Consider the following 26,604-nt stretch of genomic DNA (forward strand, 5'->3'; position numbering starts at 1 on the left):
ACGTGACAACAGCCACCCTCAATTTGAGCTGTGGGGTGTACACCAGCACGAGAGAGATGGCACATAAAAAGGAACTATTGGACAGAAAGTAAGTCAAAGTCAGCTTTATTGTCAATCCCTTCATATGTCAAGACACACAAAGAAACCGAAATTCCGTTTCCTCTAAGTAAGTTATTGTGATGCTGTAAGGTGTTTAAACAAGAAAACACAGAACAAAGCTTCATTTGCCTGATGCATATTACCCAAAATATGCATCCAGTTTGCTTAAAACTATCTTAATCTTATGAGTCCCTGTTGTTGTGTTTTAAAGCGCTGCTAGTGTAGTGGTAGTACATGCTGAGGCCTTTCGTGCAGACAGGGCAGGTCGATTCTGGGCCGGCATCCAAAACTCAGCCACTATCGGTCCCAGAGTAAGGATAAAAGCGCCATTGCGACATAAAGGGCATCTGTCATAAAAACTCAAAAGTAACAAGGTTATGATGCTAAATTATTCTAAAGTTCATCAAGTTTGTGTACGACTTATTAAGCGCCCACGGATTTTTTTTTATTATTATTATTATTATTATACATATTGAATTACCAGCACTGTAAATGTACGTGTAACTTAATTTGCATCTACGTGCACAAACAGCAACCATAGCTCTCTTCCCAAATAAAATGATCTTTGATGCTCTCTCGTCCCCCATCTAACCACCTTAAAGACATCGGCATAAAATTCAACCAAGCTTTCTCCCTCTTCTTTCCTGTATATTTTCCACCCTGATTTTTAAATATTCATGCAAGTAGATGGAAGCGGTGAAGATGGGTAATGGAAATTGGAAAAAGAAGAGAAGAAATAAAATAAGGCAAAGTACGTGGCGGGGAACTACCGGAACTTTCTGGAGGCTCCCTTCAGGCAAATAGCGGGTATCCTGGGATGGTGGAGAGCGGGTCAACAGGACGCCTTATGATTTATTTACACCTGAGGGCTGGTCCCAGCCAGCGATTGATGACAGCCAACCAACCTAGGTTTGATTCTCGACAAGAAAGACAAACGCATCAATTGAAGTTTGTGCTTTGGCACATGAAAACATATTTTTTGCAGCAACATTTTAATGTCAGCTTTCTATCCACAACATGATGTCAAGCCTGTTCTGACACTTATAAGGGTGATAGAGGTCATACTAGTGCCCGCCGTACCGCAAACGCTAACATGAGCCAATCAATACAGAGCAGAGTGACTGCAGCCTCCCGTGGGCGGATCCCTGAATTTTATCAGGGCGCCTTCATTTCCTTCAGCCTAATGACTTCGGGAATGTATGGAAATTGAACTGGGAGGGAGAACAAAGATGAGTAGGTGAACGAAACAAAGAGGTGAAACTCACAGAGCTCTGCCACGCACGCACGCGCGTATAAATCTGCAATGTACAATTTAGACAGTCGGTGCCGCATACTGGTGTCTATTGGTGGATGGATGCTGGTGGGAGATGTTCACATTGTCTCTCCAATGGAAGACAGCTGCAAGAAGCCGACAACTGTGTACATTATGTTTCATATGCTTTAATACCGGTAGTTAATTAGCATAGCTGCAACATGTCTCCTGCTTGCTGGTGGCCCTGTGGAGACACATGCAATAGCTGCCCAGAGGCACATTATAAATGAAAGAGGTTATTAAGATTCTGTCATGCATACTAAGGTATTATGACTGTCATGAAGAAAGCACAGCGGTGAATACTGCCAACTTTAATGATCATTTTAGGTGTCTTGAGGGTGGAGGCCAGTGACAATGCAACCCGGGGTCAGTGCCCAACTTGAGTCTGAGTAGCGACTCACTCACAGACCATATTGGGAAAAATGTCATTGGTTACAGCCAGGTAAAAGAGACGCACAATTTAATTGCATAGGTTTATTGTATTTTGTTTCTTTCTCTGTATTGCAATGACATATTTGGGCACGTGTTTGTTGGTTGCCGAGAGCAGTTGGTTCAACGTCAACTTGTAGCTGCGCGGCTGCTATTCAGGAGCTACGGGAGGAAGTTTACACCTTTGTCTGAGGTAGTTGGTCTCTTGTGTGCTTGTTATATTTACTCCTGCATGTAAAATGTATTCACAAGTGATTTGTAAATTATGATTGTTTTATGTTATTGGAAAACGTAACGAGATCTTGACACGGATTTGATACAAAGCAATTTGAATCTTTTTAGTTTCACGGTTTTGCACCAGAAGAACGCAATGTTGTTTTTACTGATGCCAAAGGCTGCAACACAAAGGGAGCACATTTCCATGTTTGGGAAAGGATTGCAAAACAACGACCTCCCACACACCTGCGCTCTCATCGCTCCGCTGTCTCCTCCCACTTCACTTTCCTCAGACTGCCAGCGCCTTGAACACCATCACTGCCTTCCTGCACTTTTTTTACTTCATCTGGAGTGGTCCCCTCATGACGCTTAGCAAGCTTTGGCACATGTACACAGATGCTTCTCAGAGCGGTAACTAACATGCAGCCTCCTGCATGATGATGACCCTCAATATTTCTTCTTGTGTTGGAGAGTCAATGTACTGGAAAGCCTGGTCTGCGTTGCTAGGGCGGACGGAAAGACAGGCAGATAGGCAGGTGGGGTACAGGCTCTTCTTACCATGCATCGCCTCAGCCTCTGATGGAGACATACATATTTCAGCAGTTATTAAGGCTACAACATAAGCCTTGGGTTGCCAAATATCCGATGGTAGCATTAGCCCTGCCCGTCTTTGCCAGCACAGAGTAGTGTGTATATATTTGCGCAATACAACATTTAACCATGGATAGAGAAAATTAACTGGTCTATAATGTTAAAGGGCGGCGTCAGAGTGTGCCGACACAAACATATTTTTAATCCTGTAAATTTTATGTATGTGCATTTTGGCCTTTTGCTCACATGCAAACTCCTAAGGTCATGCGAATACTTCTGGCGAGGATGAACAATTTGTCTCCTTTGTGAGTGGATACTGTTATTCCCTATAAATCTTGTGTGGTTGTTGTTGTCTTTTGTTGACATTCAGGTGTGATGTCAAGGAGACCACCCACTTCACTTCGACATTTTTGTTTTAACATATCACTAAATCATTATGAAATCATGCAAAAAATAAATTCTGCTTTGCAGAAGTCCAGAACATGAGTACGAGGGATTATCATTAATAAGATTATCATCACTAAGAATAATCGGGCAGATACTTGCAACATAGAAAATGTTTATTTTGTAATGAATGTAATTGTGTCTGATGTCCTGACAATGTCCTGTTACTCTGAATAATCTGCACATCTCCTACACTCACCAAAACTGCTGACATCAGGCTGTGAGGATTATCTGAAATAATTGACTTGAAAGCACCACATTCATTTGCAAAATTAATTCCTAGCAAAAGGTGGCAAGTCTCTGGTGGAAATCATGGTGACGGACTTCTGAAAATCTAAACCTGAGATTGAAAGCACAGCAACAAAGCACATCACATAACTGACTTAAATATTCCTTCCATTATCAGCTGCCACAACAAATCCAGCTTTCTTCATATTCCTCAGAGCATGTCTCACTGTGCTCCACTCATCTCAAGGACATTTGGCTGATGAAGTACAGTATATCGGACAGAGACAACTGAGATAAAACAATAATCCGTTTACGTGGAGAGGTGTAAGCTTGATGAGAAGGCTTGCCTGTTACATCAGGTCTAATCAGGGAAAGGACAGGGGGTACAAATAGGTGCAAGACTGGGTCACTAGATGAAGTAGCAGGACATCAAACCCACTATATTGTCACCAGTCCGCCAACATTACATTTGCATTATCTTATTGAGTCTCTCAATGTGATACAGTGCAATTCCACACTGCTTGAAACTATGTCAACAATGAAAAACATTTTGTTAATTTACAAATTTCCCTCAGTCAGACTGATCATGCATTAGATTGTGTGGTTCACTAATGAGGTGGCTGAAGCAAAGGCAAAACATCAGGTAATATTATAATTTTATCAATGTAGTCATGAGTCACTGAAGCAAATAAAACTGACACTGGAAGGAACCCTGAGACTGCTCCTGTAAATAGCAAGCTTGAATTTGTCTTTTTTTATTTGCATAAGTCAATGTTGTGGAAAATCTATAACTCATTTGGAAGAGGATCTTTTAGCGTGTACATGAACATAAACAAGCTATGTATGACATTCAAAGTACAAACATCTGTCACTAATGGGTCTAAAAATCTCAAATGCAAATGAATGCAATGGATATAAAGTCATAAAAGCTCTGCGAGTGCAGTATCCCATTAATGCAACTTCACCTCATCAATCCAAAACAACATTTGGCAGCGGAAAAACAAACAAACAAAAAAGACAGCAGTGCGCAAAGACATTTAATTCCACTAGGCTTAAAAAGATGAAAGAGGGATGTTTTGGCTAATGTGGGGGAAATAAAGGAAGCCAAAACCAGTCTTAGCTGAGCTGCCAAATGACAGCCGTGTGTAGTCAGTAACCTGTGATGGAACCAAGCAACGCACCAGCAACCTTCCTGTTATTTCTTTATCTGAAGACATCGGAGACAATTTAATAAGCTCAGTACGCAACTTTGAACACTCTGGGAAATGTACCCGCAGCCATACAGTGTCTGTTGCCAAAACTTTGTGATGCGGCGCTCATGAGCCTACTTGTCTCAGTCATCACAATTACCCAGACACTCCTGTTTTGGACATTGGGTGTTATATAAAGTAGAGGGCCTTTGGAGAGTGACTAAACGACACAAAAAAAGTACATTTACATCACATCAGGGTTAAAAAAAATGCTTGAGTTGATTTCTAATTTGGGGATTTCCCTTCCCTTCTGTAGCTTTTCAAAGAGGAAATGAAAGGATGATCTTGCTATTCTGCTCCTCTCGTCACTGGCTCACAAAACAAACAAGAAGATTTTACGGCCTCATCATTGACCTGCAGTACCGCTGGTGCTGGGGAGCAAAAGCAGATGACTGGTAGGAAAGTTGAAAAGATTTCTACTTGCGCTACTGTAGCTCCGTTTTCCACTGAAGGAGAAGTTTGAACAAAGCTGTCTCCAGAAAAGGAAGCCTGACATCAATAACCAATCACAGGAGGAGGATGATACATGTGGACTGCTAGAGAAGGTGCAGTGAGTGAAGCAGTTATTCCCACCAGTGTGCTTTATCGTACCTTGAGAAATTATTGTGTTTTTGTGAGTAATTATCTGATTGCACTGAAAATGTGTTATTTACTACAAAAAATATATATATTTTTGCTATGTATACCAGCAACATGCACAACTATGACAGCCAGAAAAATGAATGTTCTTACACAAGATGACAATTATCTATATTTTGAAACATTTTCATTTGGTGGTGAGCAGTGTTTAACTGTTAACATCGTCAAAGTGAGCAAGCTATTCAAACACTTAAGACTGGTCAGTAATATTTGTAAAATAAGAACCAAACGTTGACTGAGCAATAGTATAGAATTTTGAGAAAAATTACTAAATTGTGACGATCGGCCTGATGCCAACAATATGTACGATGGGAAATGCTGGAGTAGCAAGACCAGGTCTCGTCAGAAACCTTGCGACTTTTAAAACTATTTAAAGATGCTACCTTATATGCATTTCAAAAGTAAACAAACAGCCCAAACATTACTTATTAGAATTGACACTCACAGCCTGTGGTTTTGTGTTTTGAGTGGGCATAATCAGAAACTGCATGAGGAATACTGGCGTGCTGACACACCTGTTATTTCCTCTGCCTCAGCTTCGGCACCAGACCGAGTCCCCGAGCACAGCTCAAGTGTCTCTTTGTGTGAACATTAAGACTGCTTGATTCCAGGACGCTGCCTCAGCTCAAACCTAAATACTTTTTTTGGTTGTTTTTTTGGCTTTGGTTAAAAGGGATGTGTGAGAGGTACAAGAAAGCAAAATCTTCCAGAGAGTCATCTGGTTCTAATGCAGGGCCCACTGGTTTGGATTACAGGCATATTACAGGAGAACTCAGACTGACCCCTTCATCTTTATCTCAGGGGAAACGGGAGCCGTCCATGGTGATGGGGCTGAAATCCAGGGGGAAACCCGGCAGTGAAAAGAGGTGCCGTACACAGGCTGGTGAACGGGCTCCATGATTGGTACCTTTTTCAATGAGAGGGGATCCTATTGTAAAATTCTTAACCTGACTGTCAAACGGACCTATTTTCCTTCACATCGCTGTGATAATAGAAGTGATTCATCACAGTATTCTCGTTAACAGAAATGGCTCAATGTGAACTTGGAGCATACGCGCGTACACACACGCATTTACATCTCTATCCCACGATGGAGGAGATTAGCAATTCCAAAAACAAAAGCCCTAAGAGGGTTATTGAAGACTTCAGTGTGAATGGCTCAAAAATCTGCTTTGCTTTGAAAACGTTGCCATGATTGCAAGAATAATTCAAACAAAACTCAGAAAGATAACCATTGTATCAAGGACAAAGTGAAGAACATCAACAGAATGTTAATACTTTTGAAAGGCCCAACTCTTACCTGTAGTATCGGGACTGTAGATAGGTGGAGCAGACAGCTTTGGAGACGTGGCTGGCTGAGCCAAAGTCAATGACTTTGACTCTATAGGGCTGCCGAGAGGGCTCTACAAGCATGATGTTTTCCGGCTTCAGGTCAGCGTGGATCAGACCGAGGCTCTTCAGCTTCATCAGCGCTGTTGCCACCTGCTGTAACACGGGTCTGATGTATTTAAGCGGCAGCGGGCTGAACTTGTTCTGCTTCAGGAAGTCGTACAGGTTCTGCTCCAGCATCTCAAACACCAGGCACGTGTGGTTCTTATGCTGGAAGCACTCGTAGGCTCTCACAAAGTTGAAATCATCTGCGCTCTCTGTGCTAAGACGCGCCAGGATGCTGACCTCGATCTGACCCTGCCTCGCATAAGACGGGTGGTTTTTTAGGATCTTGATCGCGACAATCTCGTTGGTGCCCCTCTTCCAGCACTTAACCACCTGTCCGAATGTACCCCTTCCCAAGAATTCCAGCACTTCGTACGTGTTGGTCATGGAGCAGAGCACCTCATGCTGCACCAGTTGGTAGTCCCCCTCATTGTTGGAGCCGCTGTTCTTGGATGTTGCCGTGGAGGCAGCGGTGGCCACTGTAGGCACCGTGGCACCACTGGCTGCTCCGTTCTGGATCATCAGTGGACCGTGCTCCTCAATTATCTGCACACTGCTGTTGTTGTCGAGCTCCTCGCTCTTACGTTTAAGCCCACATCGCTGGTAGGTGTCCAGGAGACTGACTGTGCTGCGGCGAGTCAGATTGTGAACCCCAACGCTGCTGCCACCGCCTCCCCCTCCGCTCCCGGTACTGCCTCCACCTCCGCTGCCCAGCAAAGAGCCTACGCCGCCCGAAGTGCTACAGGCCGACGCCACCACAATGTGGCCTGCGCTTGCCGGGAAGATGAGCGCCTGCTCGTACGGCAAGGTGGAACCGGTAACCTGCAGGGAGCTACTGATTCCGAGGGGGCCGCTCACGGCCGACACGTTCTTGCTGCTGTTGTGGCTGTAGACTTTGCTGTGCGTTCCGTACCCTGTCATATCCCAGTTGCAACTCTGCTCCACCTTCAGTTTCTTCACGCTAAAGAAGGCACTTGACTGAAGTGTGTGTGGGGAGAACACTTGCACTTGCGAGGCCATACCTGTGACAGGGCACAAAAAAGGAGGGGCGAAGAAGGAAAATGAGAGGTTAGGAATTTCGGAGTCGATGAAACATGAGTGGTAGCTTGAAGCTTAAAATAAAGACAAGCTTGGGTCAGGGCAGCTCCTTGAAGCACCAAGCGTAGACTGGATGTACAAGCATCAGCATCTTAACATCATTAATGTCACATTAAAGGCGAGTATCACATGTCCTTATCCAAATACATTGGAATGTACTTGGAGCTAAATGCTGTTTGCAGCATTTTACCATAATTCTACTGGGTATTGACTTGTGTAGGCGTGAGTAAAAATATCTACATATATTTTAATCATTTGGCCTACATTATACCAATATGTAAAAAACAACTAAAATTGTTTATTTGTAATTTTAGGATTTTATTGTGCATGAATTTCGTTCTGCATTTGTTTCCCCTATAATGGCAGGCCGGAAAAATGCTACATTTGTCGCATTTAGCTCCAAGTACGTTGAAACTTATTTCCAGGTACGTCCGAATGTATTTTTGAGTACATTCAAACTTATTGGTGAGTACATTTGAACGTATTTGCGAATATGTTTGAATGAATTTGCCACTCAAAAAATGTTGACTCCACATAGGCAGCACCACACTTCTATACAAAAGGACACACAACATAGACTCACCGACACAAAAGCGTACAGTACATACAAACGAGGCAACAAATAAATGCCAAATACTTATTGCAAATTCATTCTTCACTGTGCAGCCCAGTTGTTGCATTTATTGGGACACAATAACTCACTTTGGGGGAAAGACAACTGAACTCTATCTCAACCACAGATCCTGATGACAACAACGCAGAGGCAAAACTGCACAAGTGTGCACTTAACTCCTGGGAACAAGATGCCTTAGAGTAAGCAAAAGCTTCTCCAAGCAAACAACTGGCCAAAAATAGTCACTTTTTTATCTCCTTCCTTTGCAAACAGGCTTGTTTGTGACATTGAAATGATTATAACAGCACAGAGAAGATTATATGCAGCTTGCACTTGCTACGCTCTTTCCAGTAAGCTGTGCTATATAGGTGGACTCTAAACAAAATAAGGGTTTCCATCTGCTTGGCAACAGAAACACATAATTAATTACGTTTCAACAGAAACACATAATTAATTACGTTTCAATGCTGATGAACTGATGCCTGATGGCAACTCTTAATGGGAAAGGAGCCATACTTGGTGACTTAAATTGAGCCCACCCACATCACTATCAGGCTGCTGAATATCTTTGTCCCTCCAATGAGGAATGAAAATAATATGCTAAGTAAAGCATTATAATTACATTATTGGGAAAAAAAATTTGTAGTCTACATATACGGAAATAAATCAATCCAAAAAGTGTTGTCTTTGTTACACAGTTCTTTGTTACTTAATGCAGATTTCATACAAAAAACGTGACCTGTGTCCAGGCAATTCCATTAAAATTGTCGACCAGTAAATAGCAGTTGCTAGGTCTGCGGCCTTTGGTTCAAGACACTACAGATCGAGACCAAAAATATAACGTCAAGGTGTTCTGAAGCAAGAGTCCAATTGTCATACTGTTTTGGGGTTGCAGCCCCCCTCCCTCATATTTATCAGTGCATGCCTGTGAGATCCAGTTATGTCTGAGGGTATTTCCGTCCGATGTAAATGTCCATCCATCCATTTTCTGAACCGCTTCTCCTCATGAGGGTCACGGGCCGTGCTGGAGCGTATCTCAAGTAACTTTGGGGAGTAGGCGGGGGACACCCACACCCTGAACTGGATGCCAGCCAATCGCAGGGCACACATAGACGAACAACCTTCCGCATTCACACCTACAAACAATTTGGAGTGCTCAATCAGCCTACCAGGCATGTTTTGGAATGTGGGAGGAAACCGGAGTACCCAGAGGAAAGCAAGCAAAGGGAGAACATGCAAAAATCAACACAGTAAGGCCAGCGCCGGGATCAAACCCACCTCTGTGAGGCGGACGTGCTAACCAGTGGCGTGCCTGATGTAAATGCATTAAAATATAAAGAAGAGAACATTTTTGTTTATCCAGAAGGACACTTTTTCATCAACGTTAGAGGAAAGCATGCATACAGGATATATGGAATTGATTATGTGAACAGGACACAGAGGGTAAATAGTCACTTTGTCCTGAGTGGTGATCAAGATTAGTTCTGTAAAAAGCTACCCGCCCTATCATAATGTACATTGCCCCATTTGTATTTAAACAAACGCTTCCTGTTCCATTTTCATCTCCCCTCTGAATTTGCTCGGACATTGCCACGATCTACAGTCATCTGGTCTTAATGCTCCTAATGCTATAGAAGTGATGTTGCAGTGCACATTAGGGGGTTTACAGTAAGCCTGACAAGCGTTACAGCTCACGTAGCACCTCCGTGTGTCCTACATTGCATATTAACGCTTGTTATACGAATGTTTCTGCATGATCATCAGGATGTATTTTTATTCCACTTAACACTGAATGGTCTACAGGTATGGATTGTCCAAGCGAGGTAATGAAGAACGTCCGAGAGGCTATTAGGGGCAAGGCTCCCTGCTAATCACATAAGCTCGGAAGGCCAGATGTCACTTCTTGGATTACCAATTCCTCTGCCTGTACTTTTCACTAAATATAATTTGAATGATGGCTTGCGTCACTGAGTGGCGTCAACAGAGCGTGACTGAAAGCCAGAAAGGATCATCACAAGCATGGACAATAAGATGCATGGATGGCTACAGAGATAGACAGTTCTTTTTCTTGCAAATTCCAGCATATCAACCAACGCAATGAGGTAAATGTTTGGACTATAGAGGGGCCCTGATCTCAGTCACTCAGATGCAACACTATGGTCAAAGGGTTCACTTGATATTGGGTACATGGTGCAGTGAACTGAAGGACACACATGTTCCCTGAAACCGCTTAAACTCTGGAATTAGAAGTGGATGTTTAGAAATCCACACAAAAACAGGCCTGCCTTGTTATGAATCTGTCTCCAGTTGCCGTGTATGTAAGTACAAACAAAAGTGCAGTGTTGTGGACTGTGGAGGTCAACTAAGTAATGAAATGAACCAACAGTAAGAGGTCAAATGGTTGGAATGTTATCTCATGACAACACACAAGCAACAATGTGACCAATTATATTGCAGTGGCTAAGCACAGTTCCTGAACCTCATGAGAAGTGCGCCTTCAGGAGGCGCATGCTTTTCCTCTAAGCATACCTACATGAACAGACTGCAATTAAGGATTCCTGAGACTCATTTTCCACAGTTCTGAGGCAGCATGCTGAAATGGTAATAGTCTGTGTTTTCAGAAAGATTACATCTCTGTCAGAGGGTTGTTAATCTTCTTTTTAGGAGGATCAGGGCTACATACCATGTGAAGGACGGCCTGAATATGAGGGAAGGAGATCAGAATGTGAAGTGGCCCTGACTTCTTATTCTGTGACCTGCTTCTGTTTGCAGACTTTTATTAAATGTTTTATTAAATGGAACAATGTAAAAATACCACATTTTCCTCTCGGCCTACAAAGAAACCAGCCCCAGGATTTGTGTACAAACACATTTTTCATCAGTTTATGGTTAAAATCCATAAATCAGGCTATCATAATAAATATGAACCGTGCAACAAATGTTCCATTCCCAGCTCGCACTGTATTGGATAGGTGCAACGAGGAACAACAGACATCACCAAGGAAATTATCCACACAGAGAGTCTCGTTGAAATGGTGACTGCAAAATATTTGAACTACTTGCGGAGGCCGTGTGGGGGAAGGAGAACTTGACTTCTTGAATTGACTTCTCACTGTCTAGACCAGGGGTCACCAAACTACGGCCCGCGGGCCGGATACGGCCCACGGGACCGTTTAATCCGGCCCGCCAACCCTGAACAAATTGTATTAAACTTTTTTTTTTTTGCTCATTTTGCCTGCAATGACTGCGTTTGCCCAGTAGATGGGGAAGCGCTCGCCTGCGCATTTACTACCGGAAGCCGTGTCAGAAAGCTCGGTGCACACTCACAAGTGCGTGTACGGACATGGCGCACTCGCGCTCTATTTGTATCAGTCCCGAATTTAGAGCGTGGGCTGTGACGACAGCATTCTTGTAATTTGCGCACTGAGCTTTCAGATGCAGTTTTGCGCTAAAGCCACCCACAAACCTTCCCCTGGAATCCTTCCATTAAAATGAGTGGCCCGAAGAAAAGAAGTGAGTGCCGAATGTTAAAAAAGAGTGGCCAATTTGGCTCGACGTACGCGACGTGACGTTCAGCCACATGAACGTCAACATCTACCCGTCAAAGATCGAGGTAAACGGACCAACACCTCGAATCTCGCCTAAGAATTGCCACAACAAATTTTACTCCAGACTATGACGCACTATCAAACTTTAACAAAAAAGACAGCGGTGTCTACAAGCCTACTGGAACCTACAAAATGATTATAAGGGAGGAACACAAGAACTTTAAGAGACTGCTCATATGTGTCAGAGAGGTTCTGCTCTGACAACTGAGCTGAACTTTTATCTGTTAAGATTGTGCATGGCACAACAGAAAGTTAATGTTCCATGGTTTTTTTTCTATGAAGAATCCAGAGAGAGTTATTTAGTTATTATTTATTTCCAGTTTTTTCTGTGAAGAACTCAGAGAGGGTTATTTAGTTATTATTTATTTCATTAATAGTGTTATTATTTGTTTCCTGACTTTTTTTCTGTATAGAACCTGGAAAGGGTTATTAAATAACCGTTATTTGGTTATGTGTGGCTTTCTGGAAAACAATAAATTTTTTAAGCTCCCCTACGATCGTCACACTTTTTCTGTTACAAACTGACACCGGCCCGCCATCAGAGAAGGGAAAGGTTATGTGGCCCTCACAGGAAAAAGTTTGGGGACCCCTGGTCTAGACCAAGAGTTGGCAACCTTAGATACTCATAGAGCCATTTGGGATATCTACTACAGAAAAAGAAATCCACTGGCAGCCATAAAACCTCTTTAGAAATTTGAAGTGAGGATAACACTGTGTATGCATTTATGAAATCAGTGAACCTCTACAGGGAACATAATTTTTTCTTTCTGCATGTAATAAAAACAAATTAAATATTTTCAACTATGAATTTTGTTCCTGAACAAAAGCTGTGGACATCTAAAGCATCAAAGCTTTCGAGGTCACATTTCAAACATAATTTTAAATTGTCATCTGTGAGGTGTGAGCAATGCTTTTTTTTTTCTGATGTTTTGCAATGTTGGGGGTTCAAAAAGCTACCCTGAAATAAACTGAACTCTATAAGGGAGGGTCATATCGTCCATATAGAGCAGTGCAGTTTTATGATGAGGTGCTGAAGCCTGACACTGCACAGGCTCTCACCCTCGCCCGTGGATACTATTGACCATCCTGTTTGCTTTTTTAGCTCTCTCATCTCTTGCTTATTTATAGAGCAATGCATCACACGAGCTTGGAGGAAAATTCTGACATGTTGGCTGCTGCTCCATCAGGCCTTGCAAGTTCCCTCATTTCTCTTAAAATCCACATACGTAAGGGCAATCAGATCCATTCTGCAAAAGGACATCCGGCAAAGCAATTATCAATGTCGTTGTGCAAATGTACATGGCTCGTAAATCAGCTGCCCGCTCGCAATAAATGCGACACTTGGTCAATTCAAAGCAAAGAATATGCCACGTGTGAAACCTTTTACAACACAACAGTCAACAGCTACAGTTGGACAGGAGACTCTCACTTGGGTAGAAGTGCAAACAGTACATTTTTAGGATGTTCCTGAGCCATGCTACCTCCACCCAACCTAACAAATGAGGCAAGATAAGGGCGCTGCATGTAATGCGTGTGAGTGTGTGTGGGTGTGCGTATGCGTGCGCGTGTTCGTTAGTGCATGCGTGCCCATAAAACACCTAGGTGAGGGAAAACATTTGACTTGTTTATAATGCGAGGTCAGCCTCACCAGGCACGCAACCAGTGGTGGCAGAGCTGGTTGCTCCGCTTCAGCTGGATTTCTTATTAATCAGATCATGGGGGTCATACGTGTCCAAAGAACAACCCTTACTAATTTCTCTGCTCTCACAGAAAGAAGGAAATAAATAAAAGAAAGAAGGGAAGAGCGTAAAATAAATTATTTTGACATAATGGCTTTTTAAAAATTGGGAGGTTTATGTTTGTTTGTTTGTTTGTTTGTTTGTTTTGTCCATATCTCAGCAGACTCCTTCCTGGATCATGAAGAATGGCATGTTACGAGAGGACAAACGGTACTATACTATTTTTGGTCCTAGAGTTGGTGGGGCAGAACTCTATTATGTGCACGGTAATGTGGGTGGAATAGTTCCAATGTAACGAAAAACAGTAAAAAAAAAACAAGTATTGCTTTTATCCGGATTTACACCAGAAGGCATTGTGGTTGAACATTCCTAAACCAATATATTTTGCTTTCATGATTGTCCGCTAGGTGGATGTAATGACTGCAGTTGGTGTAACAGCAGAAACAAAAAATATCAGCCTAAAATGGCAAGCATGTTTTAGTAGTTAAACATATGTAAAACGCAGCTGCTCATTTAAAACTCACCCACCCCAACAGCGAGCCTCGATAAAAACATTAAATGGTGTGCAGTCTTAATGACAGTGGCTCTTTGGGTCTAGCAGGCACTGACACCTGATAAGCAGCCACACTATTCCCCTTATCATTTTCAAACCATGAGAAACAACTCCCTATATCATGCTTCCTATCAGGATCAACAATGACAGCTTGACACAGTCCACAGCAAAGTCCCGGTCACAACAGAAAAAAGTGCATTGAAAAATGGCATAACATGTCATATTGTGTGACATAAGCCACTGACAGATCTATGAGGTTGGGTTGCGAAAGTGAACACAGCATTTCAGGAAGTCAAGGACAAAAGACTATGACATGCAAACAACGTGGCATACAATGATGCTGATAGTCCTACAAGGACACGCACATGAAATAAAACCAGGCGCCATTTTCCCCTCAGTTAGTTATCTCTTCGGCCCCTGAGCTGCGAACGTCAGAGTTCGTCGTGGTTCAGTCACAGGCACAAATGTTCGTAAAATAACATTTGCCAGATGTTTGCCAATAGTTTTAGTGATTTTTCTTCACGCAAGGAAATTTTGAACATGTTCAGGCCCTAATGAAATCATAATCTCAATCACTGTGGAGAGTCTGACCAGTACTGTAGGCTATCAAATGACGGAAGAAAGAAGAAGGAAGAAAACCAAATAGGACAGGCCAAAGTGTGAGTACTCTTTCACGTGGTAAGTAATAGGTGATGTAGTGGAAAATGGAAAATTATATGAACAACAATAAATGTTCATGATTAAAAAAAAGGGGGAGGAACAACATCTCTTAAAATGCTACTCAAAGGCATTATTGAAAGATTTTCTCAACTTTCTTATTATAAACAATAACAACAGTTACTAACTAAACTATAAAACATTTAAAACTACCCATATATTGTCTACACTGCTTGTAATTAATAATAATAATTCATTAAATTTCTATAGCGCTTTTCAAAAACCCAAAGACGTACCCACCAGGGTCACCTAAACAATATGTCTACTGACCCAAAAATGATATGAATCAAAATAATATGCAGTTTCTTTTATTTTACAATTCAGTCCAACAGGAACGACGCGTGTGTGTTTATCTTTTGTTGTATTCATTTATTCATTCGCTGACCAATGGAAGAATCGAGTGAGTGTTGTTTTGTGTGTGTTCATAAAGTTGGGGATCAAAGTCTTGTTGCTGCAGGAGTATCCAACAGTGGCAGCTGGAAGATTGCCTGTCCTACCAGTTCACCTTCATCGCACACATCCACACACTCGCCTCCCCATTTGCATACCCTCTCAGTCGGTGAGGCAACCCACATTACGTCAAGAGACGAGCTTCTCAAGCACTCCTCAACTACAATATATGTCAATATTCTGATGTCTAAACATTGCAGCAACTTTGTGGATTAAAACATCACCCATCCAAAACACCCCCCAGGGGGATTCATAGAAGGCCCAACCCCCTCTAGAACCTTGCGATGAACTCTGAAAATCGAAGAACCGGTCCAACCTGAACAGGAGCCTTGGGGACCATCCACTCACAAGACTTTCACTTTCTGTATTTCACAGCAAATCAGTAAAGAAGCACATAATAGACACGACAAGATCTGGACTGATCTGTCTGTCGCGCAGGTGCTTGCATGCCTAAAAATGGGATATCTTCCAGAAAGGCTACCACATGTTGGATCATGAGAAATGCTCATGCTGGGAAAGTGAATTTACAAGCAGAGAGTCGCACAAGCGCCGTATGTCTCACACCACAGCTTGTGCACTTTATCTGTCCCTGATGTGGTCTCTTGGGGCACCCCTCCACCTCCCCTATGCAATCAAATACAAAGCGGGGACGCTGCACATGCCTCCCCAGGCGACAAGACTATGTGATATTTCAGCAGAGGGCGTGAAGAGCTTTATTTGGGTCCCACTAAGACGACAAAATAGACTATTTTAGACTACTTAAGTCACGAGATGTTTCATCTTGTACTTCCTGCATCCTTCCTGTAGGTACCGATCCACATGATATGAAATGATCTTAATGTTGCCTATTTTATGTTTTTTGTAACCCTCCCTCCTGTCTTTCTGCTAAGTAAAAAAGCCCATCATGCATACTCTTTCAACAGCTTTCAGCAGATTATACCACACATTGGCAATTTAGCCAGGCACATGTGTCCTTATTTCACGTGACAGTGCGTCATAAACACGGCATGGAACCAAAGCACAGGGAATAAATACAGCTTGCTGACTTAGCACTCTGATTCAGTCTGAGGATCATACCCTTGCTGCATCTCCTCAAAGAGTCACTCACCATGCATGTCGGGTGCTTGTGCAAATATATTTAACTGTGTCAGTTACGCAGTATAAAAGGAACAAGATCCAGATGCATTTGCAGGTTTGTACCTGCTTATGTGGTCTGACACCTGACCCAACATTTCCAGTTCCAAATTGGCTGAAGGAAAGACATTTTCCAAGACTATTAGTATGATCAAAGGAACGTAGAGGTGCACATGTTGCCACTTAAAGTATATCACTAACATTCTTTATTACTATCATGACATGGATAGGCCATGATTTGTGGTTTCAAGTTAAGTTCTGGCCTTTTTTGTGGGTCAGCCTCTTCCACAGTAAGGGTGGAAGAAAGCAGCTGCTGGATTCCATCAAAAAGGCATAGGAGATGCGATTCCAGATGTAGAAGAAAAAAACATTTGACCATGGAGATATTAGGGTCGATGACCCCAGTGGCACCCCACCACCATCACCTAAAGCCCCTCGCTGACCTCCGCCAGTGCCCCGGAGGCCCAGGGCCCCCAGTAGAGGGTGTTCATCTCTCCACCCCACTCCATTACTGCAGTCTTTTTTATTTCTGCGTACGTTTCAGCCTGTGTCACTCACCATCTCGCCACCTCGTTGTCTCTGGGGTTGAATGGTGGGGATCAGTTCAAAAGGCTGTCTAGCTGAGCGGCTGGCTGGCCTCGATGGGCCTACGGCTTTGAAGTGAAGACTGGCTCGAAGGCGCAGTTCAGACCTGCCATTAAGATGCATCTTGGGTGATCCGATCCCACAAGGGTGTCGCCTAGAAATTCATCCTGGCGAATTTGACCATAGAGCCACAAATGCGACATTGTTATGAGGCAACAGTTGGGCCAAAATGACCTGGGGACACACACTGAAATGTTTCAGTGGAACATCTTCCAAGACAATGTGTCATCTTTGTTTGACAAAACCATCCAAATAAAGTCAATTTACTTGAGTTGGGACAGGATGGGCGTGGCTAACTTCCAGCTTTCTGTAAATTGCCAACAATTTCATCTTTGCGATTGGAAGTGATTTACTCTATATTATCAGAATAGATCATCAAAAGCAAATGGTGAGGCAACTGTTGCTTTTTTCCCTGAATGCTGTTAATTATACACAGAATTTAGTATATTGACATCTTATGATGCCAGAATTATTTTCGGGCTACCTACAATGAGCACAAAAGATGGAAATATCTGAGTAAATTCCACAAGCATTCTTGATACAATTATATTGAAAACATTTTGTAACACAGTGACAACACTACCAAACATTGTTATCTAAGGCTGCAAATGATGAAGCTCCCTTATACCTCCTATTTACCATGAAAAAAGAAACTCAATTATTTTTAACAAGATGATAAATACAACAACACAATGTAAAAAATATACGAGCAAGACTTGGACAGAAGCAACTGGCTCGGTGTGTCGGTGCTATCAGAAACAAAGACCAAAGTTGTTCTGGAAGCGTGCTGATAATATTGACAGACCCGAGTGCTCGTGGTGCTTTCTGCCTGACCTCCTGGCTTTGGGCAGTGATGAGCCTGAATGATCGTCTGAGCTTTGAAGTTTTTGGTTATTAGCCAAGCTTGGCGCTGTACCTTCAGCCCTCTGTGACGAGGCCGCAAGCTGCAGCCCGCCCTTCCACTTCCTTCAGAGAGGGCAGCTCGAGCTTCGCTCACGATGCAGACACTAACTGTTGATATTTCAATGAATGGCATCCCTTTCCTCATCTTACCATTTTTTGATGACTAAATAATTACACTATCTGTCTCATCTTTTTACTAAAACTGTCAAGATCCTGCAATACGAATAAATTGGCGAATCGATTCAAATCGGATAATAATTCATTTTTAGGTCATCGTAAGATTATAATGCTTGTCCTTAATCTTTACATACTGTGGAATTCCTCTATTGGGTCGAAAGTGTCTTTTTTTTACTTGCTGTACTGAGAAACATGACTCAAGTGGACAAGACGGAATGTTGCGATGCTTGGTGAAGCCAGAACACCTCTTTCAGAGAATGACACATCCTATGAAAAATGGGCCGGGGGTGTAAAGAAAAACAAAGGGATTATGACAATACGTACCAAATACAAGTTTTGGTATGGGGGATTAGTGAAAGAACAAAGCAAGCGGACTAACCAATGGTCGACGATGGCGGGAAGTTAATGGATAGAGGGGCAGAAAAGCTGCAGAGCATCTTATCAAAACAGCACACGCACAAACATACACTCACACACTCCATGTGTTGTACAATCTGGCAATCGGGTTTCTGCTAAAGTGTCACATGGGCACCATGTGTGCTGGCCAATGGCCTCTCAGCTTATCAACAAACAGAGCAGGATAGAGGGACTGATAAAAGATATTTGGAGGGGGGTGGGGCAGGCAAACATCATGTGTGTGTGAGAATTGAGAGGCTCACTGGTGGCTTATGGAGACGCCTGCAGTCCATCATGAGTCTTTGCAGACCTCACGCCAAATCGATGAACTTGTTGCCAAGTTTCAAGTTTACATCTCTGACAAAATGACAGCATGGATGTTTTTGATTTGTATTTTTTATATATAATTCTTCGACTTTTGACAGATTTTTATTCAAAGCAACACACGTGTTTCAAGTTTAATTTTAGTTAATTTTGGAACAACCCCGCCTACTGCCCGAAGTGAGCTGGGATGGGCCCCGCGACCCTTGTGAGGAAAAGCGTCACAGTGTATGGATGGATGGATGGATGGATGGATGGATGGATGGATGGATGGATGGATGGATGGATGGATGGATGGATGGATGGATGGATGGATGGATGGATGGATGGATGGATGGATGGATGGATGGATGGATGGATGGATGGATGGATGGATGGATGGATGGGAGGGAGGGCTGGGATGGATGGACGGAAGTAAGGATGGAAGTAAGGATGGAAGTAAGGATGGAAGTAAGGATGGATATTATTCATCTTTTGAATCGATTCCCATAAGATTTCCTTTTAGTCTATTCAGTTAACTTGTATTCATTTGGCCCGAGACCTAAAGTGTGCTATGAGTTTTGGTCTTCTGAGTTTGACACCTCTGCTCTCGGAATCACTGTGTAATGATTGCTTAATAGGCCCAACCTTTAAAAGGCCTTATTCACTCACATTCACGTGGCTCACATCAAAGCACAGGATGTTTCAGACTGTACAGAACCTCCTTCTTTCGTACCTAATTACACCAGTGAGCAGTTACTGGCGGTATCACATTTAGCAACAAAGAATAACATTCATCAGATATTTCTTCTCTTATCGTGCTGATGCCTGAACTACAAAGGGGCACGGAAAAGAGAAAATAGTTTCCTAAATGCTACAAATCCATTTCAACATAAAGTATACACAAGTAAAGGCCAGCAATCACGCGTAATCTTCTAAATCCCGGTGGGCAAAAAAACAAATGTGTTTTCAGTTACTCCTATGTACACAAAGCATTGTTCTGTGCACTTCAACTCTTGACTATACAGTACTGTACTGTAGCCTCGTTGGCCACAACATTAGGTACACTTGCACAATTTAATGCAATGCACGGTCACAGTGATGTACAATTGAACGCAATCCTTTATTTTTTAGTCAAACAATCGACTACAACTACAATTCTTCACAGAAAGCATTATTATCTTTGGGAAGAATATTAGAGATTGTGCAGAAGAACTACTACAACTGTACTAAAATGCATTTTTTGCACATTATTATGCACTAATTACAGCCAGGCCCGATATACCTCCCCTCTTAACTGGGGGCCTTTACTTCTCCTCAGAGTCAGAGGCAGCTGTTCCCAACTGACACCATGCATCAACAATAGTGCTAGAGGAGAAAGGGGGCCTTCAAAACATTCACTCTTCCACTTTGATCTAAATTAACTGTCAGCAACTGATGTGGTAGAGACAGCCACGCTTTCAGTTTTCGAGAGGTCTGCAAAATGTGTCAGGAGCACTAAAATAGGAGACAAAAGTGACAGCGGAGAGCATGAGAAACAAAACTGGAAAAACAAAGTATTTCAAGCCAATGCCGAGGCGTGTTCGACAATTATTGGGTTGAGATATTCAAGAAAAAAGCCAATAAATGGACCCTTTGGAAATAGCCAGTGCTCACATTCAAGTGTCCTGTGGCACTCCTTCCTGTATCCAAAACCCTCAAAGCTCATTTTGAGAGCTCAAATTGTGCAAGTCTTTAACGTATAAGTTTAGCAAATCGGTAGCACAAAGAACAGTGGTTTTTATTTATTTTCACTTCCTCGTTAGATGAGATTGGTGTGCAAGAATATGAGTGATGAGATCAAGCGCCTTTGGGGATGAACATCAAAATAGGCACAAAAACAGTCCCACGGACATCAAGTCTTCCCCGAAGAGTGGAAATAAAAGCACAAAGGAAGTATACAAAGAAGAACAAATTATCTTGCCACTTTTTGGAAGTGGTGGGAAAGCTAGGTGAATATGGCACCTAAACATACGCAGAGCAATGACTGCACTTCCCTGCAATGTATTTACGCATCACCTCATCTCTCTCCACCATTTAGGTTCTCCTGTGTCCTCAGGCTTGAACTCAATACACCACCCTGAAAGATTGGGAATACAACCCCCCACAAGGTGCGGCCTGGCCATGGACCGCGAAAGCCGGGAGCGCTCTTCCTGCAATTCTAATCAAGGTTTAAAAAGGCACAACCTTGCACTGTAATCCTGGGTCGCGGCCTATGAGGAAGAGATCAATCAAGCGGCTCCAAACAAGGGTGAGCGGAGGAAGGAGGGAGATGGAGCTGGGAGTCATTTCTGGGAAAGTCGCTCTGTCCTATGAGGAGAAACTTCCTTCCAAGTCAGGGCAGTGTACATTCCCTGCGCCAACATTCCCCTTTGTATAGATCGCACAAGGGAAGCGTTAGTGACTGTTTCGAAAGATTAATCAAATATCAATCTGCTACCGACACCGCAGTGGCAGTTACCACCTCTCGCCTCGACAGGGTCAGAGTCACACTTTGCCCATCTGTCAGATGACAAAGCTTGTACAGTTTGGACTAAAGCAAAAAGGAGAAAGCAACAGAGACAAAAATAACAAAAATGCAGTAAGAGAAACTTCTATTACATTTGTCCATCTGTGTGTTAGCAGGCTACTTCCTGATTTGTAAAGGCTGGCGTAAAATGAATAGATGCACATTTTTTAAACTCGGGTTGAGAGGAGCGAGTCAACTGTAACTCAAATGGCAAACAGAAATAAACAAAACAACAAAAGAGGGGGAAAAATGTGGAGTGTCAGCTTTGCGTATGTTTGCCCCTGTGGTAGTAGGCCACTTCGCGGTTCATGGAGGATCAATTGAATCAATCACTGAATCAATTGTACCATTTATTTGATTCTGTGGTGAGACATGCTACAATTGTTTTCGAAATGGTCAATTCCTCTAACAAAAGTCAATAAATTGGGGAATGTCACATTCGGGTTTGTTTTTCTGTGCGTATGTTTACAAGTGACAGAGTATTGGGGAAAATTAAATGACTACATTTTGGCGGGGTTCAGTTTCAACTCAAACGGAAATACAAGCATAGTCCTCAAAAAAGTTAAATGTGTTGGGTACCCGGAACAAAGAGAACAAGCAAACTCCAGAGAGAAAGGCCTGATCCAAACCCAAAAGCCTGGACTGTACAAAAGACAGGTTCACCACCCTGTTCTGAAACTACCAGGCAAAAATGGATTTTGGTAATTAATACCTCTAGCAGCCTTTTCATTGAGAATAATAAATGTCCGGTTGCCGACCTGTAGTCATCAACATCATGGGCCCGAACTCTTTTTGAAGGCCCCCAAAAGGAGACTTTGGTCATTTCCATGACGGCTGCACATAACAACCCTGTCCAACTCTGAGGGGGAACAGGCAAGGTAATTAATTCCCCCGGTGTCTCTTTTCCCTCCCTCTCGCTCTCTCCCTTTTACTGGCAAAGGGAAAAGCCGGGAATGTAATTTGCACTAATTACCTTTTGCATGGACGTCTCAAATTCAACGTTCCTTTTTATGTTCGAACACCGAAGCCTCAAAGCTTCATTAAAGTGAATGCAAAACACAGCTCGATCTTTCTATAAGGGACAGAGCTGATGCTTAACACTTTGTGGCCATGCACCGCAATTCAGTTTCAGGAGGATCACTTGTACTTTTCAACTGCGCTCCTTGTGAATGGTAATAAAAAGGTAGAGATTCACTTGGAAGCCAGCAGAGGGACTATAGAGTAACTAAGGGAAAATACTGAGCATGAGGCTAAGCAAATATTGGAGACATCAGGGGTTATTATTTGCTTTGTGACGCATTCTCATTTGCATAAGGCTCCGGTGAGAATACAGGCGTTCTCCGCTTCGTTAAAAACAAACGATGAGGTGAGAGACCCTTGTCGTTTGTACATCCAATGGGAATCTACAGGGTGCAGGCTGTACTAAGATTATTAAGACTATAGTGACTCAAAAGCACGTTTTCAAATTACAAACAGCCTCCTGTTTTACCACAAACATCGCCAATTGCGGCTCACACGAGGAATTGGAATGGACCGACTGCACTGCTTTCCATTTTCTACACATTTGAGCACGATCGCATGCGCGATTGAATCGTGGCTGTCGAGTTACCTGTACGTGAATATACAGTACACTCGTCACAGTGTTGGAGAATGTCAAATTTGCGATCCAAGTGACAGCAAACGGCTGAGCATTAAGGGGCGGCATCCAATTGGATTAGTCGCGGCCACATCGCTGCAGACGTAGCGAATTGATGTTTTATTTTTACAGTGGAATCAATACAGACAGCAACACCTCATGTGCATTGCTTTTCGGGTTCAACTGAACATGAAGATGATATACAACAACGAAATAGGCAATGTCAGAAATTGTTGAGTGTGCATTTTCTAATACATTCGTGCAGCACAGATTGGATCTTTTGCAGGTGTTTCCAAAGATAAAGACTCTTCTGGGGAAAAGCATGCAGAATAGTCTGACAGTGCATGCAGATCGTCTCTCAAATGTGACTAAGAGAGCACCAAGTAGTGAGAACAATTAGCCGAGTGTCTGAAATAAATGCAAAAGTAAACACAGCATGTTGAATGATTTGACAGACAGACAGACAGCATAGGAAGACGCGAGCGTGCAAACTGCAAAGCATCCCTCCGCTTGGGACTTACCTTCGTATACAGGGGCCATCGGTGCAAGGCTTTCTGTTATTCATGGCAAACAAGAAATAGAGGCGTCTGCTCAAAACTCAATAAAAATCTACCATCTTGAACGAGGGATGAGAGCACCGCGTCGGTCTCCTGCATTACTGGCACGGTTCATTAGTGACGAAAAGGCTCTTAATTCCCATCCGGTCCAGGGCGTCTTTCAAGCGGCGGTTCCGACCGCGATCCAAATGAGCCCACCTACGTGACTTGCTCTCTGCAAGCTCCCGGGGCGAGCCACGGTGACAGGTTGACTTTCAGCTATTGTGCGACATGTCTGTGGAGTGAGGACTCTGCAAAAGTTGCAGAGGTCTGTCTGAGCGCAGCGAGTTTCGTGTGCGAGCGAGGGAGCAAGTCGATTGTCGAGCCAGTCGATGGGAAGAGAGAGAGGGGAGGGGGCGACGCCAGGAAAACCAATCGTTACGAAACATGAATCAAACATATCAATCAGACAATGACGGAGCCCATAAAGAAAAATCCCATTTTCTTGAGTTTTAGCAATAGAGATGGATGGACAGATGGATGAATGGATAGAGAGAGAGAGAGAGAGAGAGAGAGAGAGAGAGAGAGAGAGAGAGAGAGAGAGAGAGAGAGAGAGAGAGAGAGAGAGAGAGAGAGAGAGAGAGAGAGAGAGAGAGAGAGAGAGAGAGAGAGAGAGAGAGAGAGAGATGCACATGGATGGATGGGTGGGCATATGGATGGATGAATGGAGGTCTAGAGGTCAACATTATTGTTGGTAGTATGGGGTGCAAATAATGGTAGTATAGGGATGCAAACAATTCACACACCCTTACATTTCTGCTGGAACATGTACGTGTTACGCAACTGAGAATTGGTTCTGAATTGCCTGGATAAATAAAGGTCAAATAAATAAATGAATAAATAAATAGGCACCCCAGTTTCCTCCCATTTCCCAAAAACATGCATGATAGGCAGATTGAGCACTCCAAATTGCCCGTAGGTGTGAGTGCGAGTGCGGATGGTTGTTCGTCTCTCTGTGCCCTGCAATTGGCTGGCAACCGGTTCAGGGTGTCCCCCGCCTACTGCCCGATGACTGCTGGGATAGGCTCCAGCATGCCTACGACTCCCGTGGGGCTAAGCGGTACAGAAAATGGATGGATAGATAAGAGTGCAAGTGTGTGGCAAGAAAATGGTTTCACAATATTTAAATTTCTCCACTGCAATTAAAAAAAAAAAAATCAAAATAGTTTTTAAAAAGAGCTATTAAACACAATTACTCACATCAGTTTTGACATGTTCAAAGAGGTATTGTACTGTTGGCCACTTAATGATATACATATGTAGTATTTTTTGTCATTTCAAATTTTACACAATAGCTTGATGTTCATTCTATTTGGACAATGCTGTGTGTGTTTGCTCATATCTGTCTTAGTCTGCCTAAAACTAAAGCCTACTCTGTGATGACGTGAAATTTGCCTAGAATGAATTTGAATGGAATCGGATTACATAGGCTCACAGCAGTGTGATTAATCTGTCACCAATCTCTAAATTAAATGCGTCAACTGAGGATTGTGGGTGGACGTTAGGGAGTGAAGAATTAGTGCACATCAAGTTTGGTGTGAAACCACATTTCCACATCAGTATATAGTATTTTTTGCACAAAAGCATTAAGGTCAGGTAACGATCATCTCGTCACGTAACCACTAGCGATGCTCTGTCTTCAGCATTTGCCAAGCTTTGCATTGTGTTTTACAATAATTTAGGATGAAGTATGTCACACCAACCTGGAGCCTGGCCACACGTTATATAGCGTTGATCACTGGCCTCTAGTTACATGGTGATGTAACTAGAGGACAGGCGTCAGATTAGCGGCCCCAGGGTTTGCGCAGACCTACATTTGTTTAGCATCAAAACACAAACTGATGTAATTCTCAACTGTTACTTGTCGCTGGTCTTTCTCAGTAGACCTGCATTTTTTTTTTTGTATTGTGAGCCTACCTAAGATTGAATTTAAACTGTAATTTTCATCAAGATTAATAAAGTACCATATCTCAAATATCAGCACTGATATTTATGAAGCATTGGTTTTCCTGAAGCATTTTATTCTCACAAACATCGCTATACAGTGTATTTCGTGGAAATTAAAAAGAAGCCTATTTCGATATGATGATTGGTCAAACTGATGTTTTAATGTGAGTGTTTCTGATTTCTCATTTTGAGTTCAAGATTAGGAAAAGTTGACAAAAGATGGGCAGACAGGCAGATGGCCGCTGACAATTCCATGGGGTTAATCCATCAATCCATGGCTCTTGAGTCCGTCATGATAATTATGACTCAGACCAGAGAATAAAATCCCAGTGGGTAACTGATTATGTGGCGCATATGCCTACACAATAAGTACTGGAGGTACGCATGAGACTAAATTAGGATCCTACTTGCCCACCTCCTTGATTCTATCCTTCATAGTAAAGGTTTTGAGGTACAGTAGAACCTGAATTTACTAAAGGGGGATAGGGCTCATTTGTGAAAGCCAATTGTCTATTAAATTGACACTTTTCTATGGCCTAAAATGCCCAGTACAGTGCAAAACAATTCCAGCTGGTTGCTCTCATGAGTTGTGTGGCGTACACGTACTATAGACTACTAATGAGCCGCTTCGAGTGGCCAGGACACTATTTTCTTTCTATTAAATCAGGCTCTGTTCAATCAAGGTTCCACTGTATGCTTACGTGTACACAATCGTGGTAGTGGTCTTTTAAAGAAATCCCAACCAAAATGTTTCTCTTAGCAATCACAACACACACCAGATTTCTGTGAAAGAGAGGAATAGCGATGTTTATAGTAATTGATTAATAGCGCATACCGTATACTCGGTACATGACTTATAAACAATTCAAAGATTTCTCCCTCAGTTAAAATGAATAAATTAA

General features: G+C 42.7%; 1 protein-coding gene across 4 annotated transcripts in view; it reads right to left on the reverse strand.

Moving 5' to 3' along the window:
• hipk2 (homeodomain interacting protein kinase 2) overlaps nt 1–24,072 on the reverse strand; it is a 61,661-nt gene extending 37,589 nt beyond the window's left edge. For all 4 annotated transcript variants that reach the window (XM_061282567.1, XM_061282565.1, XM_061282564.1 and 1 more), the window contains exons 1-2: nt 23,681–24,072; nt 6,509–7,664 (exon numbers count right to left, since the gene is read on the reverse strand). In XM_061282567.1, the coding sequence (XP_061138551.1) occupies nt 6,509–7,664; nt 23,681–23,699 (1,175 nt within the window). In that variant the 5' untranslated portion in view covers nt 23,700–24,072. The remainder of the gene's footprint in view (nt 1–6,508; nt 7,665–23,680) is intronic.
• Between the last annotated feature and the right edge of the window lie 2,532 nt (nt 24,073–26,604).

This window comes from Syngnathus typhle, linkage group LG7 (genome assembly GCF_033458585.1).
Source record: "Syngnathus typhle isolate RoL2023-S1 ecotype Sweden linkage group LG7, RoL_Styp_1.0, whole genome shotgun sequence".
Lineage (NCBI taxonomy): Eukaryota > Metazoa > Chordata > Actinopteri > Syngnathiformes > Syngnathidae > Syngnathus > Syngnathus typhle.